At 46.0% G+C, this 21,056-nt stretch overlaps 3 protein-coding genes across 7 annotated transcripts; all 3 read right to left on the bottom strand.

The window, feature by feature from the left end:
* Positions 1 to 527: 527 nt before the first annotated feature.
* Positions 528 to 13,835, bottom strand: arid1aa (AT-rich interaction domain 1Aa). 5 transcript variants are annotated; one of them, XM_049731152.1, is made up of 20 exons: positions 12,619 to 13,835; positions 9,989 to 10,204; positions 9,370 to 9,924; positions 9,188 to 9,292; positions 8,617 to 8,848; positions 8,454 to 8,543; positions 8,204 to 8,374; positions 7,491 to 7,791; positions 7,270 to 7,415; positions 7,091 to 7,176; positions 6,807 to 7,016; positions 6,520 to 6,724; positions 6,271 to 6,424; positions 6,020 to 6,189; positions 5,753 to 5,933; positions 5,152 to 5,277; positions 4,829 to 4,925; positions 3,820 to 4,660; positions 3,611 to 3,741; positions 528 to 3,535 (listed from the first exon to the last, which is right to left on the bottom strand). In XM_049731152.1, the coding sequence occupies exons 1-20, from the start codon at positions 13,525 to 13,527 to the stop codon at positions 1,688 to 1,690; spliced, it is 6,774 nt and encodes a 2,257-aa protein (XP_049587109.1). In that variant the 5' UTR covers positions 13,528 to 13,835; the 3' UTR covers positions 528 to 1,687. The 5 variants fall into 5 exon arrangements, with proteins under 5 accessions (XP_049587109.1, XP_049587111.1, XP_049587110.1 ...); XM_049731154.1 differs by having other exon boundaries at positions 6,271 to 6,406; XM_049731153.1 differs by having other exon boundaries at positions 9,197 to 9,292.
* A 717-nt stretch (positions 13,836 to 14,552) lies between these two features.
* Positions 14,553 to 17,589, bottom strand: gpn2 (GPN-loop GTPase 2). The gene is made up of 5 exons (XM_049731336.2): positions 16,785 to 17,589; positions 16,458 to 16,614; positions 16,163 to 16,323; positions 15,527 to 15,657; positions 14,553 to 15,369 (listed from the first exon to the last, which is right to left on the bottom strand). The coding sequence occupies exons 1-5, from the start codon at positions 17,196 to 17,198 to the stop codon at positions 15,297 to 15,299; spliced, it is 936 nt and encodes a 311-aa protein (XP_049587293.1). The 5' UTR covers positions 17,199 to 17,589; the 3' UTR covers positions 14,553 to 15,296.
* A 163-nt stretch (positions 17,590 to 17,752) lies between these two features.
* On the bottom strand, positions 17,753 to 20,749 carry gpatch3 (G patch domain containing 3). The gene is made up of 7 exons (XM_049731274.2): positions 20,315 to 20,749; positions 19,320 to 19,774; positions 19,009 to 19,183; positions 18,665 to 18,724; positions 18,428 to 18,549; positions 18,225 to 18,352; positions 17,753 to 18,144 (listed from the first exon to the last, which is right to left on the bottom strand). Exons 1-7 carry the CDS (start codon positions 20,718 to 20,720, stop codon positions 17,961 to 17,963), a joined length of 1,530 nt encoding a protein of 509 aa, XP_049587231.1. The 5' UTR covers positions 20,721 to 20,749; the 3' UTR covers positions 17,753 to 17,960.
* Positions 20,750 to 21,056: the final 307 nt, after the last annotated feature.

Below are 21,056 nucleotides of genomic sequence, written 5' to 3'. Positions count from 1 at the left end.
ATATAGATCCCTGCAACACAGTGTGGAATGCATTGGATGACACTTTTCGTGGCTACCACACATAACCTCCACCAAGAAGTCTTTTAGTTTTAGATGGCTAGCTTGGTGTGGTATGCTTTGGATCATTTGATTTGCCTTTCCATAGCATCCCTGCAACACACTCCACAGAATTGGCTGACATGGCATTTATTAAAAAAATCCTTGTGTATGAAAAATGTAAGCGCTAATGTGGTATGCTTTGGAGGATTAAATCAGATTAGTAGAAATGTAGATACTTTAATTAAATTGAGGAAACCAAATCATGTTTAATTAGTATTTGCCTATTAGTGGTTTGGAGTCAAGCAACCTAATTCTAATATATAATCCAAATTTAATAATTTAAGTGCAGAATGAAAACAAGATATTAATTTGGAGGGACAATCTCCCCGAAAATACAAACTTAACTTCTATATTAACGCAACGTAGATGTCAAAAGTTGCTATTCAAAAAGAATAAGTGAAGGGAAGACAAAACATGAAACAGCTTAGGAAGATTTAATGTACATTTATTCTTACCACGTGGAACATATAGTATAAAGATTTCATACTGAATAAATGATATTCATTGAGCCAAAAAAGGGGGAGAAGGGGGAATTTACATGTCTTAGCTACATAGTCTGAAATACAAATATGAAGAATCCATGACAGAAGAAAAATTTGTCAAATGTGTACTTCATCTAGTTTGTGTTGTACCGGGAAACAACAGGTCGGAGCTGTGTCTGTTGCACTACTGAGCGGTGGGGGAGACCGGAGGAGCGGGTCAAATCAGCAGGAAGTGGAAGCTGCCGTCAGCTTCCATCCCTCACCAATAATACGTGAGAATAGTGACACAGACAGACAGACACAGAAAGAAGTGTAATGTACAACATTATATATATACACCACAGCAAAGCTGTATTTGAAGTTGAAAACCAGTCCTAAGAGGTGATTTCTTTTCATAAGGGTAATTCATACAATCAAGGGATAAGAGGAGGTAAGGGTGTTTCTTGATACTTTGGGGAAGAAAGCCATTTTTGTGTTTACACCAAACTAGAATGACCTCTCCGAAGTCTAGTCGCGCCGCATGGTCCTACAATCTACTGCACAGGCCTCCCCGGTGAAGGTGTCTTGTCGGGCTGACCGGTGATAATCCGACGACGGCGACTAGAACCAGTAGGCCACTTTTGTCAGTCTGCTTCAGCTCTGAACGATAAACCTTAACAGACTCATTGTGCCCTCCAGGGCCTGGAGAGCTTAGGGCACACTGCGTCTCCCAAACTCACTGTAAACGAGACAGCAACTTTGGTTACAGTTTTTGTTTTTCAGCTATTTATTTATTATTTCATTTATTTATCTTTATTAAAAAGTACCCCCTCCCCTCCCCAAGTGCAGAACAGTTTCTCTGCTCTCCAGTTGGCATTTATTTCGCTAGTAGTGTCACTTGGTGTGGCTTCTCTCTGTTGCGGGCTCTGCGATGACAAGGTCTAGGAGCAAGGATGCCCCCGGCCCCGGGGGAGGGCTCAGAGAACGGAATCTGAAGGTTTTCATAAATAAGAGTCACTTTTAAATGTTCCTTGCCCTGTTACACACAAGCCAGGATAGCGAGGGAGAAGGAGGCGTGAGGAGAACGCCACCTTCTAGAAAAGAGGAGCCACGGCTCCCTACAGCTGTCAGGACTGGCCGATCAAAAAGAGTACATCACAGATAACATGAGAGACCAGCGAGTTCATGAGGGGGGACACCGAAAGGTCGAGGAGCCGGGACTCGTGTAGTGTGAACTCTGAGTGGTTCTCATCCACCTTGGCTAACGCGTGCAGCGCCCGGGCGGCCCGCCTCATCATGTCCGGGCTGGTGGGCTCGAAGTGCATCCCCTGGAGGTGTACAAAAGAACTCTGGCTTTGCTGGAACTGGGTGGCCGCCAGACTATCCTCCAGGAAGCCCAGCAAGTTGCCCACACTGCCTTTCTGAACGGCGATGGCCCGAGCTGCTAAGGTATCACCCTGGGCCAGGTTGGCCAGAAGAACCACGGCCATCTCCCTGCAGACGGCCACCTTCCTCTCTCCGACCAGTCGCACGAGATTCCCGTAGAGCTTCTCCATTCGAGCGAACGGCGGGGTGGCCAGGATGAGGTCCACGTTGTTGTCTTGGATGCTCAGCTTGCTCAGCGTCTCCAGGACCAGTCTCTGAGGGGACAAAGCGTTGTGTGGGCCCAAGGTGGGGAAGGGGTCCTGGGCTTCCGCTGAAGGGCAGACAGCCCAGTGGAGAAGGCCATCCAACAGAGGCAGGCAGATGCTCTCAGGGTAGACGGATACGTCTAACTGGCCTGAGATGTTTGCCAATGTGACCAGCGTGTTTTCTCTCAGGAGCTCCAAGCAGTCCCACCACCATTCATCCCTCTGGCCCGTGCCCTCTTCTGTATCCTCATCTTTCTCGTAAGTGAGCGGGGCCTGTTTGCGTTCAGGGTGCCGGTGGTGGAGCAGTATGAGGCGGCCCAGTAGCAGCAGTAGCCCGGGATGTTTGGACATCTCGTGGTCATTCCCTGGAACAAAAGAGAGGCTGCGAATGATGTTGGAGATGCAAACGCAGCGGCGAGCTAAGGAATCCTGCCAGTTGGCTAGCGAGACGAGTGGCCCTTCATCTTTACTGTGAGGTTCATCCTCCAGGATTGTGTTGACCTGATGCGTTAAAACACTAACGACCGACGGAATGGGTCTGTTATTCTCCCCGTGATTTTGCTCCATCGTTTTAGACTCCGATTTGTTCTCCTCTTCGTTCGTGAGGGCGGGGCTGTCCTCCGAGCCGGTCGCTTTCCCTGAGGAGGATGTCGCCTTTGACCTGTCTTCATCCTCATTCTTCTTCTCCTCTTCTGTTGGCGAACTATAGTCGAGGAACTCTTCACGGATTCGCCTTTTCAGCACGCTTTGGGGCACGGGTATTCGTTGTCGGCGCTCCAAGAAGTCTTTACGGGGTTCGAAGTGTGTCTGAATGTGCTCCGTGGAGTCTCCCCCTCCGGCGCTCCAGTGGCGCAATCCGCTGTCAAACTCTTGCAGTTTGCCGTGATTGTTGGCGTGTGCAGAAACAAACGGATCTCGCTTTCGTACCACCTTCAGAGGAAACTTATCAAACTTGCTACCCTGTTTGGGTCTGTTCTGGACCAACGAAGACGGCGACGAGCCGGTTTGATCGGATGACGACCCCTTGTCTCGTCTGTCCTCTTCGCCGGTCTTCTCGTCTCCTTCTCGTGACTCCGAACATTCCTTATGCTCGTCCTCCTGTTTTATATGAGGCGGCCTTTCCGCATCGTGCTCCTCCTCGTCCGCATCGTCGTCATCCTCCGCTTCGATATCTTCCGTATGCGCTTCCTCTTCTTCTAAGCCGTCCGCGAGTTCTTTCAAAACCTCGGGATCGAGTAGCGTCCTCTGGCCGGGGTCCCCCACCTCATATTCCCGCAGGATTCCAAAGATCTCAATGAGGCAACGTCTGAAATACTCAACCACCAACTCCAGTAGGCCGGGCAACTAATGGGAGAGAAACGTGATATTAGACACATACGTGGCAGAAGTGTGAGAAAGCCCAAAAAAAAAAAGTCTCACCGTATTGAGATCAAAAGTAGAAATACTGCCGTCATCATAAAGGAGAATGTTGATTGTATCTAAAGCCCAGGTACTTTCAGCCAATAGACCGGACTTTAATGACATCATGACTCGCCAGGCTTCTGGAGTTCCTAAGCGTAAAAAAAGCACGATTAGCACAATCAAGCACAGAGAACGCATGCAAAGTGAATCCGTCAGGGAAGCCTTACCGATATCTTTCATGGTGAGTCTGCGACGTGGTTTCAGAACAGGATGGGACGCTTCGATGGAGCCCATTGGGAACGGCATGTCTCGTCTTATTAAAGGCGACTGGGCCGCGGTGGGAACGACGTGTGCCGCCGGCACGGGAGGGCCGGCCTTTTGCATTTTCATCACTCCGTGCATGTAGGGCGATTTACTTGGCGATGTTCTGCTCTCCATAGGGCGGGGCAGGGAGGCTGGGCTGGAAACTTGCGGAATGTGGTTCTGCACGCCTTGAGGGGGCTGGTAGTTGGATTGCACAGAACGAGGCATCGGTTGACCTGGCCCCGCCGGACCGTAAGGAGGTTGCCGCGGGCCCACCTGACCACCCCACTGGCCGTCATGATTCATACGCTGTTCTGATGGCATCATCTCTTCAGAGCGGTTCATGCCAGGGTAACCCGGTCCTTGTGGCGGACCCCCGGGTCCACCCTGCCTGCTATGGTAGTTCTGATAGTTCATATCTCGCGGCCCCTGCCACATGCCGCCTTGAGGACCTTCAGGGCCTGACTGCATCATCTGAGGGGGCAAGGCGGGCTGAGAATTGGGCCCCGCAGCTCCCTGCAACCGCTCGCGTCCAAAGGGAAATGGGAACTGATTGCCTGGCCCAGGTGGACGGCGGTCAGAGCCCGGGTAAGGTCCGCTGCCGCTGTATTGATTGTACGGCTCTTGCTGTCCCGACGAGGGTGCCGGGACGCCGCCTTGCTGTTGTTGCTGTGGTGGTGCTTGCCCCCCTGGGAAAGGCCCACTATACTCGGACTCGTGACGTTTCGAAGGAGGGTAGCCTCCTTCCACAGGACGTTTGTAGCCCTACAAATTCAATAAAACTATTAAAATTCTTATACAAAATCAGCATTTAGAAACAATAACAGGAAGTAATAAATACAACCTTACTCTTATTTTTTAATAGTGTTACAAAAATAAGCATTATTAGGTTTAATTTCAGCATAGCTGTTAGCATAGCATAATTAGTGTTACCTGCTGTTGATGTGGGTACATTCCAGGCTGCTGATTAGGGTAGGAGCCAGTAGGGGGCGTTCCCTGTCCAGGATACTGATTACCATAGGAATCAAGTCTGCAAATGTTACATTGCAACATCAGCTTGGTCATGAAAATACAAAAATTGCTAAATGCTGATGAGTCAGCTGTCTAAAAGAAACATTTATTTTATATTTGAACCCACATAGGAAAATTTGTTTTAGATTTGTTTTAAAAACGTTCACTTGACAAGCCTGTCCAAAAATGTGCTGTCCAAAATTCAAACCTCCTGCTTTAGAGATAAAGAGATTCTGTTAACCAACCGTGGTTGCTGTGGTGGGAAGCGATTTGGCGAATACATCCCAGTGTCGGCATTGGCAGGCATCATAGAGTTTGGCTGAGGAGCATTAGATCCTATGTTGCCTTCTGGACCCATTCCTGGCTCAGGTCTGGAAAGAAAATAATCACAAACAGAATTTTTAGAATATGAAGATATGCATGAAAAATACAATAGCGAAATATTGGACATCTATTCAGATCCTTTTTTTTTTTTAACTGTCCCCAGTGACATTGGATTTGGAAAGTGGCTACAAAAAAAATAAGCACACTCCATTGTGGGGAAAAAAAATCTTCTAGACAAGTTCTAATAAAACTACATACTTTAGCTCTTAACTATCTTGTTAACTAAAATATCTAGTAGTTAAATAAAAAAAATATGTGCACTTTTTGTGTAAAACCTTTTCAAAGCACTATAATGGCTTCAAGGTGTAATCAAAACAAACGAGTGGGAAGAAAGTGAATCCCTTTGTCAATTTAAAATGAAGCCTTAATTACATATCTCTCCCTGACCCATAAACGAAATAAGCCTCTCGTCATTGGATTTAATGTCCTCTAAAATTCTAAATACCATTCAGAATGTCTTACCTCCTGTCATAGGCTGGTCCATAAGGATATTGTTGTCTGGGCCCCATTGGCATGGTGCCCATGGCCCCGGGTGGTCCTCGATTGAATGGTGGCTGCTGCTGCGGCTGTTGTGGCGCTTGCTGCTGCTGGTCACCCGCCCCGCTGTTCGGGCCCTGGTTAGCGGGAAGAAACTGCTCCCCGACTGAAGATGCAATCAAAATTAAAAGCCCCGTTTAGTGCAAATTAACAGAGCAGGGAAGCATTTTATGACCGATTCAATGAGCCTACCTTTCCTCATGTTGCTAAAGGGGTCCTTGTTGGGTTCGTAGGGACCCATGCGCCCCTGCATGTCTGGGGTGCCCATGCCAGACTGGTAGGCAGAGTTGGGTGTCATGTTTTTACGTGGGTAAGCGGGGTCGCTTACATCGGAAAAGGGGTCCTGAACGTTAACACTGCTTCTAAAAATGAGGGGGGTGGGCAAAGATATATTTAGAATCGATTCATATAAAGTTTTCTAATTGGTTTTATGAGAAAGTCACCTGGAACCAGGTGCCATGGGGGGCATCTGGCTATGAGGAGTGGAGGCTGGGGTTGGAGGTTTTAAGTCTCCACCCTCAGCCATGGAACTGCTGGTCGACTGGGGAGTCTGAGGGCCCTGCAGAGAGCCCGACCCAGCTGTGGAGCAGAGGGACGCTTCAGTTTGGAAGCAGACAGACATGACACATCAATTTCATGACATGGCAAGGCTTTTGTTTGAAGGAAAAAAAAAAAGTGAATGTAGCGCTAACCTGGCGAGGGCGGCTGGACCTTTGCGGTTTGGTTCTTCTTGTTGTCTGTAAAAATCTCAGGAGGAGGATCTTCGCCACGTTCGATTTTACACTCAAAGGCATACAAGCACTGGATGTATTGTTTCTTCAAAGAACTGGCAGCACTGCTCGATGTACCCACATTTAAGGATGTGGCCAAATCTCGCCATTTCTTGTTTTTATTCACCTGAGACACAGACAGCAATGTATTAGAAGTGGGTAGAACCTTCAAGGGAATTGCAATTGAAAATATGCACACTCAGCATTACCTGTGTCATGCCTCCGATATCTTTTACCGATACATATAGCCGGAAGAGGTCAAGGGGCTTGCGTCCCACGGCAGGCAGGTTGGTCATGCCCATGGCTTTCTCCTCAATGAACGCCAAATAACGATCCACCCACATCTTTCGTTCAGGTTCCGGTCCTAACTCGTATAGACGCGTTATAACTTCACTGGTCATCGTAGAGGAATTTGATTTCTGTTTGAGTGGAGAGAAGTGGAAACTTTGCTTAATGCATTTTTTCTTCCCAAAAAACACAATTTTGAATTTACCTTTGATTTGGGCTCTGGCTTGGGGGTTCCACTTCCATCAACTTTGTTATTCATTTTATTGTTCATCTCTGGACTCTGAGCCATTCCTAGACACATTTAGGTTTAAAAAAAAAAAAAATACATTAATTGGTTGGGCTTAAAATAAGAAAAGGCTAAAATGATCAATGTGTAAAACGTACCACTTGAGTTGTTGACCATGTTTGGCCCCATGGGGTAGGGGGATCCACCTTGGGTGTTCATCATTCCAGGCATGTTGTTCATAGGAGGACCATATGGGGGACCAGAGCCCATCATGCCTGGTGGCATGTTAGGATAACCAGACATCCTGGATGTAGAAAAAAAAAATTTGTTAGGGGATAATTATTAAACGTAAAGCAAATCCGCTGGAGAATCAACCAACCTGTTGTGCAACGAGTTAGAGGCGGGGTGCTGCATGGCTGCAGGATCCTGGGGCTTTCTGTTCATACCAGGAGGTGGGCACATCGCCGAGCTAACCTGGGATGGCATGTTGCCCATGTTGGGCCCCATGTTGGGCCCCATGCCGGGGCCGTACGGACGCGCTCCCATTTGATTTGGCGGCATCCTTCCTGGGGGCATGCCGGCGTATGGTTGTCCCCCACCTTGCCCAGCCATTGGACCCATACCCGTCCCAGGGTAGTTGGCATTTGGCATGTTACCATAGCTGGGTTGCCGAGGATAACCTGAAGCAAAATAGATCAGAAATCATTTGGGCAAGGTGGGGAAAAAATCTGTGATTTAAAAACCTAAGCTACAAATAATATTTGTGCTTTGTGAGCCACACTTTTGTTTCAACAGTGTGCTAGCAAAGAGAGCTACGTTCCCCGAGCAACAAGCCTTCGTCACAGTCTGAGCTCTACTGACAGGAGGCTCTGCTACGTCAGCTGACTTTCTGCTTCACGGCTATTAATAGCAGCAACAGGGTTAGAGGGAGGGAGCAGCGATAGCTTGCTATGCTGTGCCTGTGTACTGAAGGGATGGAGCCAATGGGTTTTTTCGAACGAGAAATTTACACAAACTTCAAAATGCTACTTCATTAAGTCAAGACAACCTTAAGTAATATGTGTAAAGGGGGGATGAGAAAGAGATACACACCCTGGGGCCCATATTGTCCCCCCTGTTGTCCATATCCACCCATGGAGTTATTTTGTTGATATGGACTCATCCCAGGATGCATTTGTCCCCCTGAGGACTGGCGAGGCGACAAAGCAGAGGCTGACTGTGGGGAACCATAAGGGGGCATCTGAGGGTTTCTCTGCATAAACCCTAAAGTGGGGAAAGACGAGACGAGGCTTGTTCAGACTAAGCTACAGTAAACACAATTACTTTGTGACATTTAGTGTACCTCGGTCTGGAGCCAGAGGAGACTGGCTCATGCCAGGGTGAAGGCTACCATCTGACTGCACACTTGATGGTCTTGGAGGCATCTGGTTGCCTGGGAAATTCATATTCAAGTTAGAGCAGCTCGGCAAAGGTTTGGTTTTGAGACTTGGAGAAAAAACACCCACCTGGCATGTTGGCAGGTGACAGCGGTCCAGTGCGAGGAGTACTGGCACTGGCCGGGGAGCCGGCCGGGGAAGGCGATGGTCCCCGGATGCCCGGCAGGTGGGGGGACGTGTGAGGTGAGAAGGGCGGGTTGCTCTGCTCGCCCTGGCTGCTGGAAACACCCGGCGTGCTCACTCCGGGACTCAGGGCACCATCTGTACCAGTAGGCAGGTCGTCAATGGAACCCGACAGGTCCTGAAAACACAAGAGGGGACAATGAAAGTTATTAAAGTACATTCTGACTATAAACCCAGTAAGCCTGCCTTGCACTAATAAACTCCAATAAAATCTTTCTTAAAAATATGTAATTATGGCCGTAGTTTTTTTAGTTTGATTATAATGAGAAGTGTTTTGGCTCCTTTATTTCGTTACAAGAAGGAGGCAAAATATTATAAATGCTCTGTGTGATGCCCCTGCATCTCCATGACGTTAACTCATGAATTGGGAATAGTAATTTGGAAACACAGAGACGTAGATTATTTTACTCATAAGGGGTGTGAAATGGGGAAGAGAAATTCTAGCATTGATGCATACATGACTGACCGGAAGGCTGGAGGGACGGCCCTGACTATCCTCTGGCCCTCCTTTTTGTTGAGAAGATGGTGGAGCATTGGACTGAAATGAATCTTGGGGTATCTCCTAAAAAAAGTAGCATTCTCTAATGCACATGTTTATGAACCAAATAAAGACTTAAGATCCTCATCCGAGGGACGCACCTGTTGTTGTGCAGGAGGAAAGCGTTGATAAGGTGACTGCTGTGCTTGCTGCTGCTGCTGAGGGTTCTGCGGGTATGCTCCAGACTGGCCCTGTGTGTGCTGGGGTGTCTGCGATTGCTGTTGCGAAGGGGGCTGCAGAGGCGGCTGCGACGACGCCGGATAGTTGGTCTGTCCTTGTGATCCCGGGGGAGCCTGGGAGCCCGGCTGCTGGGGAGTCTGACCGCCTTGTCCCTGGTACGGAGACTGGCCTGGCTGTGGTGCCGACGCTTGGGAATACGGCGGCTGAGGCTGCGCGGGGCCTTGAGGTGCAACTTGGGATTGTGGGGGAATATGAGGCTGCTGATAAGGGGTTCCTCCTTGGGCGTGCGGTGCCGAGGGGGGCGGCTGGTGGGGTTGCCCCGGGTAAGGTGCTTGACCTCCTGGTTGTCCAGGTTGGGGCTGAGAGTAGGGTGTTTGATGCTGACCTGGGTGGGGACCCTGCCCAGGTTGGCCGTAATACGGGCCCTGGCCCTGTGAAGCGTATCCTCCTGGTCCCTGCTGGCCATAGGATCCCATCTAAGCACACAAGAAATATGGTGAGCACAACTTAAACAAAAACACAATCAAAGCAGGATGTTACCTGTGGACCATACGGCATGCCACCCATAGCTCCGGGAGTTCGACCTTGCATGCCGACTGGGTATCGTTGAGGACCTGGGGGGCCGTAACTCTGGCCAGGATATCCGGGACCCTGCTGCCCGGTGGGAGGTCCTTGCTGTGACTGCTGATTGTAGGGGCTACTGGCAGCGTAGGGTTGCCCTCTCATTTTCACCATTGGGTCCATGGAACCAGGCGGCTGGAAGACGCAAGGATAAAAAAATAAGTCGGGAAAAATGTGAAAGTCAGAACAGTTGGTCTTTCCCAACATTTATGAAACGAATTGGGAAATCTCACAGCACACCACCAAAATAATGTGACAAAAAGTATAAATGCTGAAATGACGATCTCATTTCATCACGCTAATTTATTTTAATTCTTTTATATTCTTGATTTTAATTTCAAATAGTTTTTATTATTATTATTTTATTTTCTGTACAGCACTTTGGTATTTGTGGTTGTTTAAGATGCTTTCTAAATAAAGTTTCTTTGGCTAATGTCACAAGTAAACAGTGATATACATATATATTTATCTGCTAGCCCAATTCCAAACATCTCCCAGCTGTGTTCCTGTTTTGAACTTTGTCCAAGTATGTTTTTATTTCTGGAGAAGGCAGTTTGGCCCCAGATGTATGACACGGAAAATTCCGGAAGTCCTTTCAAAACAAGAAAGGAGTGAAAAGGGAGAAAACACAGACTCACTCCAGATCTGATATCAATCATATTTTGGGACATAGAACATCATCTTGTTGGGTTGATTAGAATGTAACAGACCATCATTGTAGCGAGGGAATTCCCCAAATGTGCTGGAGGAAACGCCTCATCAGCGTAACAACCTTTTTTTTTTTTTTTTGCAAATGTTATGCCGTGCGTGACATTTAGCAATTGCGGCATGATGAATTGAAATAAATAAATGCAGCACATGGCTAATCTGCATAAGACAAACTCCCTTGGTGGGTGAGAGATGGTGGACTGTTTTCTGATTGGCTTAAGAGGGGGGACTGGGGGGGAAATTCTTTGGAGTCAAACTTGTGTGGCATGCCAACCAGACGCAGGAGCTACATGCACACATCTTTTGCAGGCGGGGCTAAAATGCAGCTTTTCTTTTGAAGCAGGAACGATGCATTTTGAAACACGTGTGCAAATATACATATATAATCACCATATTTTTAAAACTGTGCGTTTTCTTTCAGAAATTTGGCATTTATATGGAAGCCCCGCATGAATTTACAATAGTATGGAAAACATGAAAATGTCTGGGTATTATTGCAAACATAAGTGGCAAAAGTAATCACAATCCTGTTAAAAAAAAAAAGTTTGGCAATGAGAAGTACTGATTTAACTCCTTAGGTAAATACACATTTTCTTAGAGTAGGCGAAATAGCTATAAATTAACATAAATTCTTAGCACAATACCTATTTTAAATTAGAAAAAAAATTTCAATGTCAGGAGTTGGTATTTTTACACAACATATTTACCGGAAGCCATTTATAAGGAATATCTTGCTTCACGTTTCTTTGGATCAAACTCACTGTAGTTATCTTTGCCTCTCTCCATTTATATTCCCATTTCAGGGGTCATGCATATAATCATCACTTGAGTATTTAGTGAATTTAAAACCACACCAATAATCACAGTCAACATTTTGGAAAGAAAAGCGATAGTCAAAAGAACAAGTAATACCTCTGATGACCCTGAGGATGATTCAATACTCCTCTTATCAGCAACTGTTGCCTTGCATCACATGTAATTATAAATGGCCACATGAGCTGCGGCTAAGGAGCCAATCAGATCAGAGCTAGCATGTCAACCCGAGACCAACTATCTCCTGGCTTTGACAGCTCGATTTTACCTCCACAATTCAAATCCCTGTTGCACGCTGCAATCTTGCAGCGCCTCGCTTCATGTGGCCCGAGCCTTCTGACCGTTTACGGGCAACAATCAAGCATGTGCATCCCCTATGCCGCACTCAGATAGGCGCTCACGTTGCAAACATTTGCGTCATTTTAATAACATGTTACAACGACGTTTAAGTGTGTTTTTCTTTGAAACTAGAAAAGCAAGAGGACACTTTTAACTAATACCGAGCTTGATTAGAAGTGTGTAGCATTCCTTCTATCATAGCTACCAAATTAATATGGAAAAAAAATCTAGATTACAGTTTTGAACCACTAAAACAACGAGTATGTATGTTGAAATCTGGTGATCAAATCGCACAAACTGTTTGTTTTAACATTTAGCTAAGTATGCGTGGCAATGCTGAAAGGGGGTTGAAACGAAGCGTTGCCCCCTCGGATCTGGATTCGAGCTGCTCTTAAAAAGTCGGGCCTTCGTGGCTACGCCAAAGTCCCTGAACGCTGTCTACTTTCGACGACTTCCCTCGTCATCTCGCCCCGCTCTCGTGTCGGTTTATATCGTTCGAACCGACGGGAAAACGACTGTTTTAAGGGCTGCTATGAGGGGGGAAACACACACGAGAGGCAGCCATTTTAGAGTCTTAGCGAACTAGTGTAGCAGACAATGGCTGGCCTACTACGTTGTGAACTAGTTAGGAGGAGGGAAGGAGACGTGGAAAAAAACACCATGGCCTTCGCGTTGTGGTGTGATTTTACCTGGCTTCGAGCTAGCGGCTGCCCGGCGCTTCCCGGGCTCATAGGCGACGGGTGATGGCTTCTTTGTTGCCAAGCCGGATTGCTGCCTCCATACTGACCGCTAGCGCCCATGTCTGCTGCCCCCTTGCTAGCTCCCTCCTGGCTGGTGTAGTCGCTAGACGGGTAGTTGGAATAAGCCCGTGTGGAGCTCGGCGACGTCAGGAGCTTATTGAGCGTCGGTGTGGATGTCGGCTGCGGGTTTCCGATGTTATATCTCTGGTTATTGTAAGATCCAGCCATTGCTGTGGGTCCTCCCGCTGGTGCTTGCTGCTTAGCTGGCTGCCCCCCAGCTGTCGGCGCCTGACTACTACGAGGCGAGTTCATAGCGTACGCCTGGCCTGGATACGGAGTCCTGTTGGGGAACGGGCTGTAGTTGTTAAACTGGTGGTTGGAAAAGTCATGCGAATTGGGTTGGTAAGGGTCCACGATGTTGCTGGGCTGAACGGTCGGACCCGCAGCAGCTGCCATGCCAGGGCTTTGTTGTCCGCCATGTTGATGAAAAGGGGCCCGACTGTAGTGCTGACTGTATCCGTACGACGGTGGAGGGAAAGCTGGGTTGTGATGGTGCACCATACCCGGGTGATTGTTTCCCTCCGGTCCGACGGTGTCATTCTGGTTATTATTGTTAGCTCTGGGCGGGTTCCCATTCCCGTTCTTCATCTCAGGCTCCCCTCCTCCTCCTGCATTTCCAGCGTCGGCGCCGTCCTGCAGATCCCCCCGGCCCGGCGATTCGCCTTCCAAGCCGGGCTGCTTTTTCTCCGACTGCTTCTCTCCCGATACCGTGTCTTCCTTGGGCTCTCGATCCGGCTTTTTGAGTTCTGAAGGCGGGCTTGTGTTCAGAGTGGCGGCGCTGGCGACCTGAGCGGCCATGATATACCCCCCACCTCTCTCCCTCTCTCGGCGAGTCAGGCACAATCAAAAGCTAGCATGGAACATGAATAATTGTTTAGAACCATTTATCCCGGTGCCGATTCATCCCCACCCGCGAACCGGACCGAATCCGGCTGCCACCCCTTGGTTCCGGTTCCGTGAGTGGGTTAGAGAGATGACTGGCGCTCCATACAATGCGTAAAAAAAGCGAGAGAAATTGTTGTGGGAGTTATGTTACTGAGCCCGGGTAGAGGCAGGGAGCGAGCCCAACCAACACGAGGCTTCGTTAGATACAGCCATTTTACTGAGCCGAGCAGGGGGGCGGAAAACCCGGACTGGATCGCACCCCGCAAGCAACGATGGACGGGATCTCCCACGTCCTTATTGTCTTTTCTCCACTATTCGAATATATTGCATTACACCAGAGAGTACTTTATATTCATACAAGTTATGTGCAACTTTAAACAGATCACACATCATCAACATTGTTGAAAATGATCATCTGTGGGGTCTCCACGTGTTTGATTTGTTTCTCCTCACTCACCACATACATATATGAATGGTTTCTTTTTTTGAACTCAATGGATTTTATGGTTTTTGCTGTATTAATGCAACCCACACAGCAGAAGGAGGAAGCCTTGCAGCAATAGACTAGCAATGCACATTCCCTCTTTTCCCTCCCTCCTCCCCTCTCTGTCTCAGTGCTGTGCAGTGGGGGATGGGAGCAGGCAAGGCTGCTGCTCTCACCCCAATAACATTGAACCAACAGTCAGCCAGACCTTATCTAGCAGCCTGTCTGAGAGGGATTGAGGGGAGGGTGTTAGTGCAAGCGTGGACACTTTGAAAAAGTACAGAAAAACAAAACACTTGGTGCTTTTTTTTCTTCCTTTTCTATCTTCAGTGAAAGCAAAGACTGTGGCATCCATGAAACGCAGAGAGCAGCAGGGGAGGGGTGTGATGAGAAATGTGTGCGTGTGCAGAAGGCTGTTTGCTGCTGATTAAACGGATGAAACACACGGGCGTGATCAAATTGTTGTTTTCATTTATTTGGAATTCCATTTGTTACTTCAAAACTCTTCCTCTATCTTATAGACACACATCTTCCTGTAGGGGGCTTAAGGGAGGAAGAGGGGGGGCAGGAGGTAGCAATGAGGAGGCATAGTTGATCACATGTGCAAACATGGGAACACAATTTAACATTGTGCCTGACACACCCCCTCAATGCATGGATGACTGGAGGTGATAAATAATCAACGTTCAGCAGTTATTTTAGGATTTATTTAGCTTTACTTTGATGACGCATTGAATACTTTAATTATAAACAGTTTTAAGAATTTCAAGGAGGGTGTGTTATAATACGATTACAACAAGAGTGAAGAGTAAAAGGAGAGTTTGAGGGTCTTCCATCCCAAAGAGCAGACACAGGGCCAGTTGTGCAGAAACACAGATTTAATGTGGCTTCCTCTCCCCGCCTGACTTAATTTTTCTGCTCCGGCTGGAGGGAAAATCTGGAGCGGATATTCAGAGAGCAGACTTCTCCGTTTTGGGAGCACGTCGGCTGCCACCCGCTGGAGGAAAGCGCACATGCAATCCCCAAAGGACATTCAATTTCTCATGAAGCATCATTGTATAAACATTTCAATAAAGCAGAATATCTAAATAAAACCTGTTTTTAGCATATGTCAATGCATGTCCTTCAAATGTCATTCCTGTGTTCATCTACTTCTTCCATTCAGGTTATGAGCGGGCATCATTTCGTATTCCTCTCTTCAAATATCCATCAATTCCTCCTCCACGGTCTTCTCGCTGGTTTCAAGGTACCGCTCTTGAACTCCTAAAGTGCTGGAAAGTCCGCTGTTAAGGCAAACTCTTTTATTCAAACATTTCCGCTGAAGTAGTTGGAAGTACAGTCAGCTTTTCAACCACTCCCGTAAATGGTGGTGGTTCAATAAGCAACATGAGTCAGGGTTGAGTCACCAGAGCTGCTACAAAAGGATACGAGGCAAACTCAAAGTCTGCCCCTACGGCAGCTGACATCATGGCCTGAAGATTCCTCTCCTCCAGGTCTCCAAAGCAGCAACCGTTGGCTTTGTCCACTGCCCGCAAGACCCGCATCATGCTTTCTCTGTCCTGCATTTACAGAGCGCAGACGTCTCAACTTTAAGTAGGTGGGGAGAAAATAACCGACTGACACCCGAGTAGAACGGGACTAGTGCGAAAGTGTTACTGTAGTAACCATCCGACCTAAAGTTAAAATCAGGTTTTGTTTTGGTCTTAAAAGTTACCGAGCTGGATAACAGCGGTTACCATGGTAACAATCATTCTCGGAAAAGCAGCGTGTAATTCCGGTGACCCATATCTCAAGCACTGTGGACTAAATTTTCAGCAGCAGCGTTTATTTTTTCATACTTAAATGTTAGACATGTTTTTCATTAATTAGTGGATTTTTTTGTATTTGTTGAATTAGTATCTGCTGGTTGCTAATGACAAGAAAATATCTACAGACTAAGAAAGATCTACTTTTGTATTTTTATTCAGTTTAAATAATGTAATTATTGTGGCACCTCTTGTATAAATCACAATAACAGCATTTTTCTTAAAAATATATTACTAGATCTTATTGGGGTATAAATACCTGAACATTGAGAGACACGAACGAGACAAGGCTGTAATCTTGAATGACCTCTGCCAGCTTTTCGTTTAAACGGCGAAATTTTTTGAAGAAAGGATCAGCCGCCAGATGATCAAGAAGATACGTCAGGTCCATGACTTCAGTGTAGAAGTCCAGGTTGAATGCTGGTCAACAAATAAAGACATTAATTAAAAAAGTAGACTGTGCACCATTTTGAGGAAAAAAAAATGTCTCACACAAATAGTTGGAATCTTCAATTAATTAAAAATAATTTACAGTTAAGCTGGGATATCCCTACCAAGTTTCCCATAATGTTCGATTAGATCCATCTTGGAGAGGATGTTCACATGAGGGAGCTCCACATGCAACATGGTGGACAGTGAAGTGCACAGCACAGAGATGAACTTGGCTGGATCGGCACAGTAGTGAGAGTCCACAAGGTGCACACATGTTAGCTGAAAACAAAAAAAATCTACATTTAATGACTTTAGATACCATCACCAGACAAGATTGTTACAAAATATTATCCAATCGATTGCATGAACAGATGAGCATTTTATGTTTTTTCCTGTTACTATACATCACTGGCACAAAAAAATTATCAAGGAAAGTTGAATGCACTCACCCTAAAATTCCACTTTCCCAATTGTGAGAATATGTTTTTCACCGAATTCTGATGTGTGTAGAGCTCCACCTGCCCAGGACAATCAAACAAGAAGTAACAATCCGGGTTCTGCTTCAGTTTATCCTGCAACCAGTCCAGGTTGGCCTCCACATACTCCATGCAATAAAGAAGCCCGCCATTGGGTCCCAGTTTCAGGCCGTCCATGACATCATCCAAAGTGACAAGCTCGGAGATGTCCACGGCACAAGTGTACGGTAGTCCATCATTGGCCGGGTCCATGTTCACCACAGCTACCTTGCGTCCGAGATGGGTGAGGAACTCCTGCATGGCCTGACAGTATGTGGTTTTACCCGAACCTGGTGGTCCGATCACCACCTGGCCGAATCGGAGCGTTTCTCCTTTGTGCGCAGACATGCTGTAGCAAAACACGTGTGCCCTCCGAGGGGAAGAAAAAACTTTTCTATTGCATCAAATTAGGTCAGGGCCGGTGATCTGGTTAAAAGTGCCATCCCTGTATTTTATTGTTACATTCTGTATAGTAAAAAGCAGACGCAAAACATTCGACGCATGGTGGTAATGCGAATCAACAAGCACTAACCAGTCAATTGTAAACCGGCATGAATAATTCAGATACACTGTAAACACCGACAAAGTAGCAAAATAAGTCGGTATTGAAGTTGCGGAATTCAAAAGGAGTAAAAAAGATTTTAAGAGCAAAGTAGTGCTGCTTTCTATTGACAGTATTCGCGTTGCGAGCAACTAGCCGCCAAGCTAACATCTAATACATCCGGGTCACTTAAATGTAGGAGTTTCAAAATAAAAGCTTTTGACGACGCAATCGTTCCAATGAGATTTATAGAGCTAAATAAAATACATATTCTGGTTTTAACATAATAATTTTAATAGATCGGACATACAACAGAGTTCATTACAACACCTAATCAAGGGAGGTTCAATATAAAAAAATACAAATTGCAAATTGTTTTTATTTTAAAAAACGTTGATATTGCATTTTTTCTTTCAATCCCTTTTGGAAATAATAAAATAATACCTAAATAAAACAAAGTAAAACAAGCGTTTACTCAATTTTAATGTGCTGTGGTTATGAAATTGTGACAATTACGAAATGATGAAACGACTGAATTCTTCCAGCATTCACGTCATCAAAGTTTTTTGTCATCTTCGTGGCCCAACACTGCCCCCAGGCTGCCAGCCTCTGTACTTCATGCTGTTGTTTTGTTGTCGTCTAAGTAGTGAGTCCCCCATATCAACGTCTTTGGGTTTATCATAGACCGTACTTATGTGGAAATCTTTTTTGGTCCTTTTACCAAGATGCGGGAGTAACTTTTCACCATGATATCTGTGGAATAAACAGCATCACAATGAGTACAATGATATTTAACTAGAAAATCATTAACCTATTTTTAATTTGAAACTCACCCAAACCCTCGTTTGCAGTGTGGATGTTTGCCTTCATTCTCCAGTGCGTCCGGAATCCCAATTTGACTGCTTCCCAAGCCTTCGCCGTCCTTCCACCCTTGCTTTTCCATTACACGGCGGCCAAAACCCTAACCAAAGAGTAAAAACGAGTAAAACATAAAATTCCACAGTGAACAAATGTGTGTTTTAGATTAATTTTGTACCTTAGTGAACCTCTCAAAACTGCCAATGGCCTGATTATGGGCAGCTCCATCTTCAAGACCGTCCCGAAGCCTTTTCTCCAGTCGCATCCGGACGTAGTCCCGGGCATCCATGTCACCTCCATCTGTAAAAAATTATAACACCAGTTTCAGAAATTATGTCAAGAGTGAAGGTTAAATACATTTTGGGATTATTTGCATCATTAAGGTAAAAAAAAAAAGTTAAGCAATACAGAATACCTTTATCATAGTAGATGCTCATGTCAACATCCCAATCGTCTGCCGTTTGTTCATCAAAATCTGAAAAAGGTGCACAAATGACAGAAATTACACAAACTGTAAAGAATTAAACAGTTGGTGCTTAATTCAATGGGTGTTGTGTGATTGGTGTTTGAGTCTTAGCCACTAGAGGGCAGTATAATAAAGAAGAAGCTTGATTAAACAGAAGACTCACAATCTGGAATAAGTTTCTTTTGAAGGACAAAGAAAATATCGTGAGCATAACAAAAATAATGGATTGATGTAAAGAAAAAAAAATAGGTTGATGTGTATATAAATTGAGACAACAGCACTGTCGTGTTTACCTCCTTCCTCTTCCTGCCAGTACTGGGCATCAGTGTAGAACACTAATCCCGAGCCACCTTTTTCCCACTTTAACTCAATTTCTTCTTCAAATAGCCTTTCTTTGCTTCGCTCTTGGCTTGTAACGTCCTCGTGCAATGCTTCATGACGCTCCCACTCCTCGCAGCAATCGTCGTCCTGCAACCAAAAGAGATTAGTAATAAACGGCACTTGCCCATATTGTTCCTAATTGAAATTAAATTGAAAGTTGACCAGCACTCCAAAAGAGACTTTAGATTTTCAATCTGCAAAACATCTGAAGTCTTGATCTTACATCATCTGCATTTGACTGCACATCCTCCTCCTCTTCTGCTTGTGGCTCATCATTCTCAATTGTCTCGCAGTGGTCATCCAACTGTCTGCTTGCCGACATTCGAGCAGGTAAAGTGCCCGGCCCGCATATTTCATGGCCAGCGGCTGTTAAAACAGTTTCTTCTGTGGCAGGTAGCGTGCAAGTTTCCTGGTACTGGAAAGGCACATTGCCATAGCGACGGTTGGAGCCAGTCTTGGGGAACGTGAGGCCCAATTTGCGAATAAGGCGGGGAGGCAGCCGACACGACTGGATGAGCTGTAGGAAGACTTTGACTGACGTGCCCACATTGCCATTCTGCATCAGAGCGGGTGGATTGAGCTCAGATAAGGTCTTGAGGTCGGACAGGGTGAAGTGTTCAGTTTGGGATATCCGATGTCGCTGTTCAAACCTCGTCTTGTATGGGAACTGATCATCATCTGGTGGGAAAATGTTTGTCAGTAAATTAAATTATACAGTAATCCTTTGTTTATCGCGGATAATTGGTTCCAAAAACCACCCAGGAAAAGTAAAATCCGCAAAACACGGTCACCAACAAGAAGTACTGGGGAGCCTAACGAGTTAGCGGAAAGATGCTAATTCGCGATCAAGCTAACACGCAAAAACGGACTTCTAAAGGAATGTAAACGAACATTTGGAGCAATACAACATTGTCCTAAAGGTTAGACACATGATCCCTCAATTTAGAAGTTTTATTTTGAATTTTAAATGTTTTTTTTTATTTGGAAAATAAAAACGCGATGGAGTGATGCCGCGATAAACGAAACGCGAAGTAGCGAGGGATCTTTGTAGTACCAAAATAGTTCTTACATAGGAAAATTGCATGATTGTAAAAATATGTGCATTGTTTTAGTAGTTTGTAGTGTGTAAACTAGTGAAATTTAGACTTGCAATGCATCATACTAACGATTATTTGTAATTCTGAAATGAAATATTTGGGGAAAACAAGACGAACTTACCATTGTGTTGTGATACCTTAACTCTTTTAATGACACATTTTCTGGACAGCCAATTGCCCTTGAAGTCGATCCAGTGGTTTCCTGCGTACATCCTGACGAATCTGTCAGCGTGTTCGTTGTGGACCATAACGACACAACAGCAGGTTTTGGTCGACTGTTTCGTCTTTTTACTGCAATTGTTATTAGCCGCCGCTGGTGCTAGGTCGCTAGCAGACAACTTCTCGCCGTCCTCCTCGCTGCCCCCGCACGTTTGAGGCTCCCGATGCACCTCTGGTCGATGGCGGTAATGAAAACAAATGAAGCCACCGCTCTCTATGAACTGACTGAAATAATTCCGGAGGTCCGACGAGTGAAAATCGGTGGGGATGTTGCTAATAACTAAGAAGACGCCCTGACAGTCGGCCATGTTTTCCTTTGAGTGTTGGCTCGTGAGTGAACGAGTCGTTCAAAAGACCGAATATTTTCAGTGACCGATTCGTTTGAACGAATCTTTAGAGAGAACCGACTCTATTTGCTCACACGCTTCTGCAAGGAGCCCATGCTATCCACACTTGCGGCAGAGCTTGGGTTGGCCCTGATTATATGTGTAGCCTAGGTCTTCTCCCAAAACTATCATTGATGGGAGATGTATGAGGTCCTGGAACCCCCAAGGGTCCTCCCATTATTAAATGGGGACCCACCAGGAACAATTCCAGATGTCATCTTCATCTCTCACTTTCATAGCCTTCATTATGAGTACTGT

The sequence above is a fragment of the Syngnathus scovelli genome, chromosome 9, assembly GCF_024217435.2.
Source record: "Syngnathus scovelli strain Florida chromosome 9, RoL_Ssco_1.2, whole genome shotgun sequence".
Classification (NCBI taxonomy): domain Eukaryota; kingdom Metazoa; phylum Chordata; class Actinopteri; order Syngnathiformes; family Syngnathidae; genus Syngnathus; species Syngnathus scovelli.
This window is presented reverse-complemented; position numbering and strand designations above follow the sequence as displayed.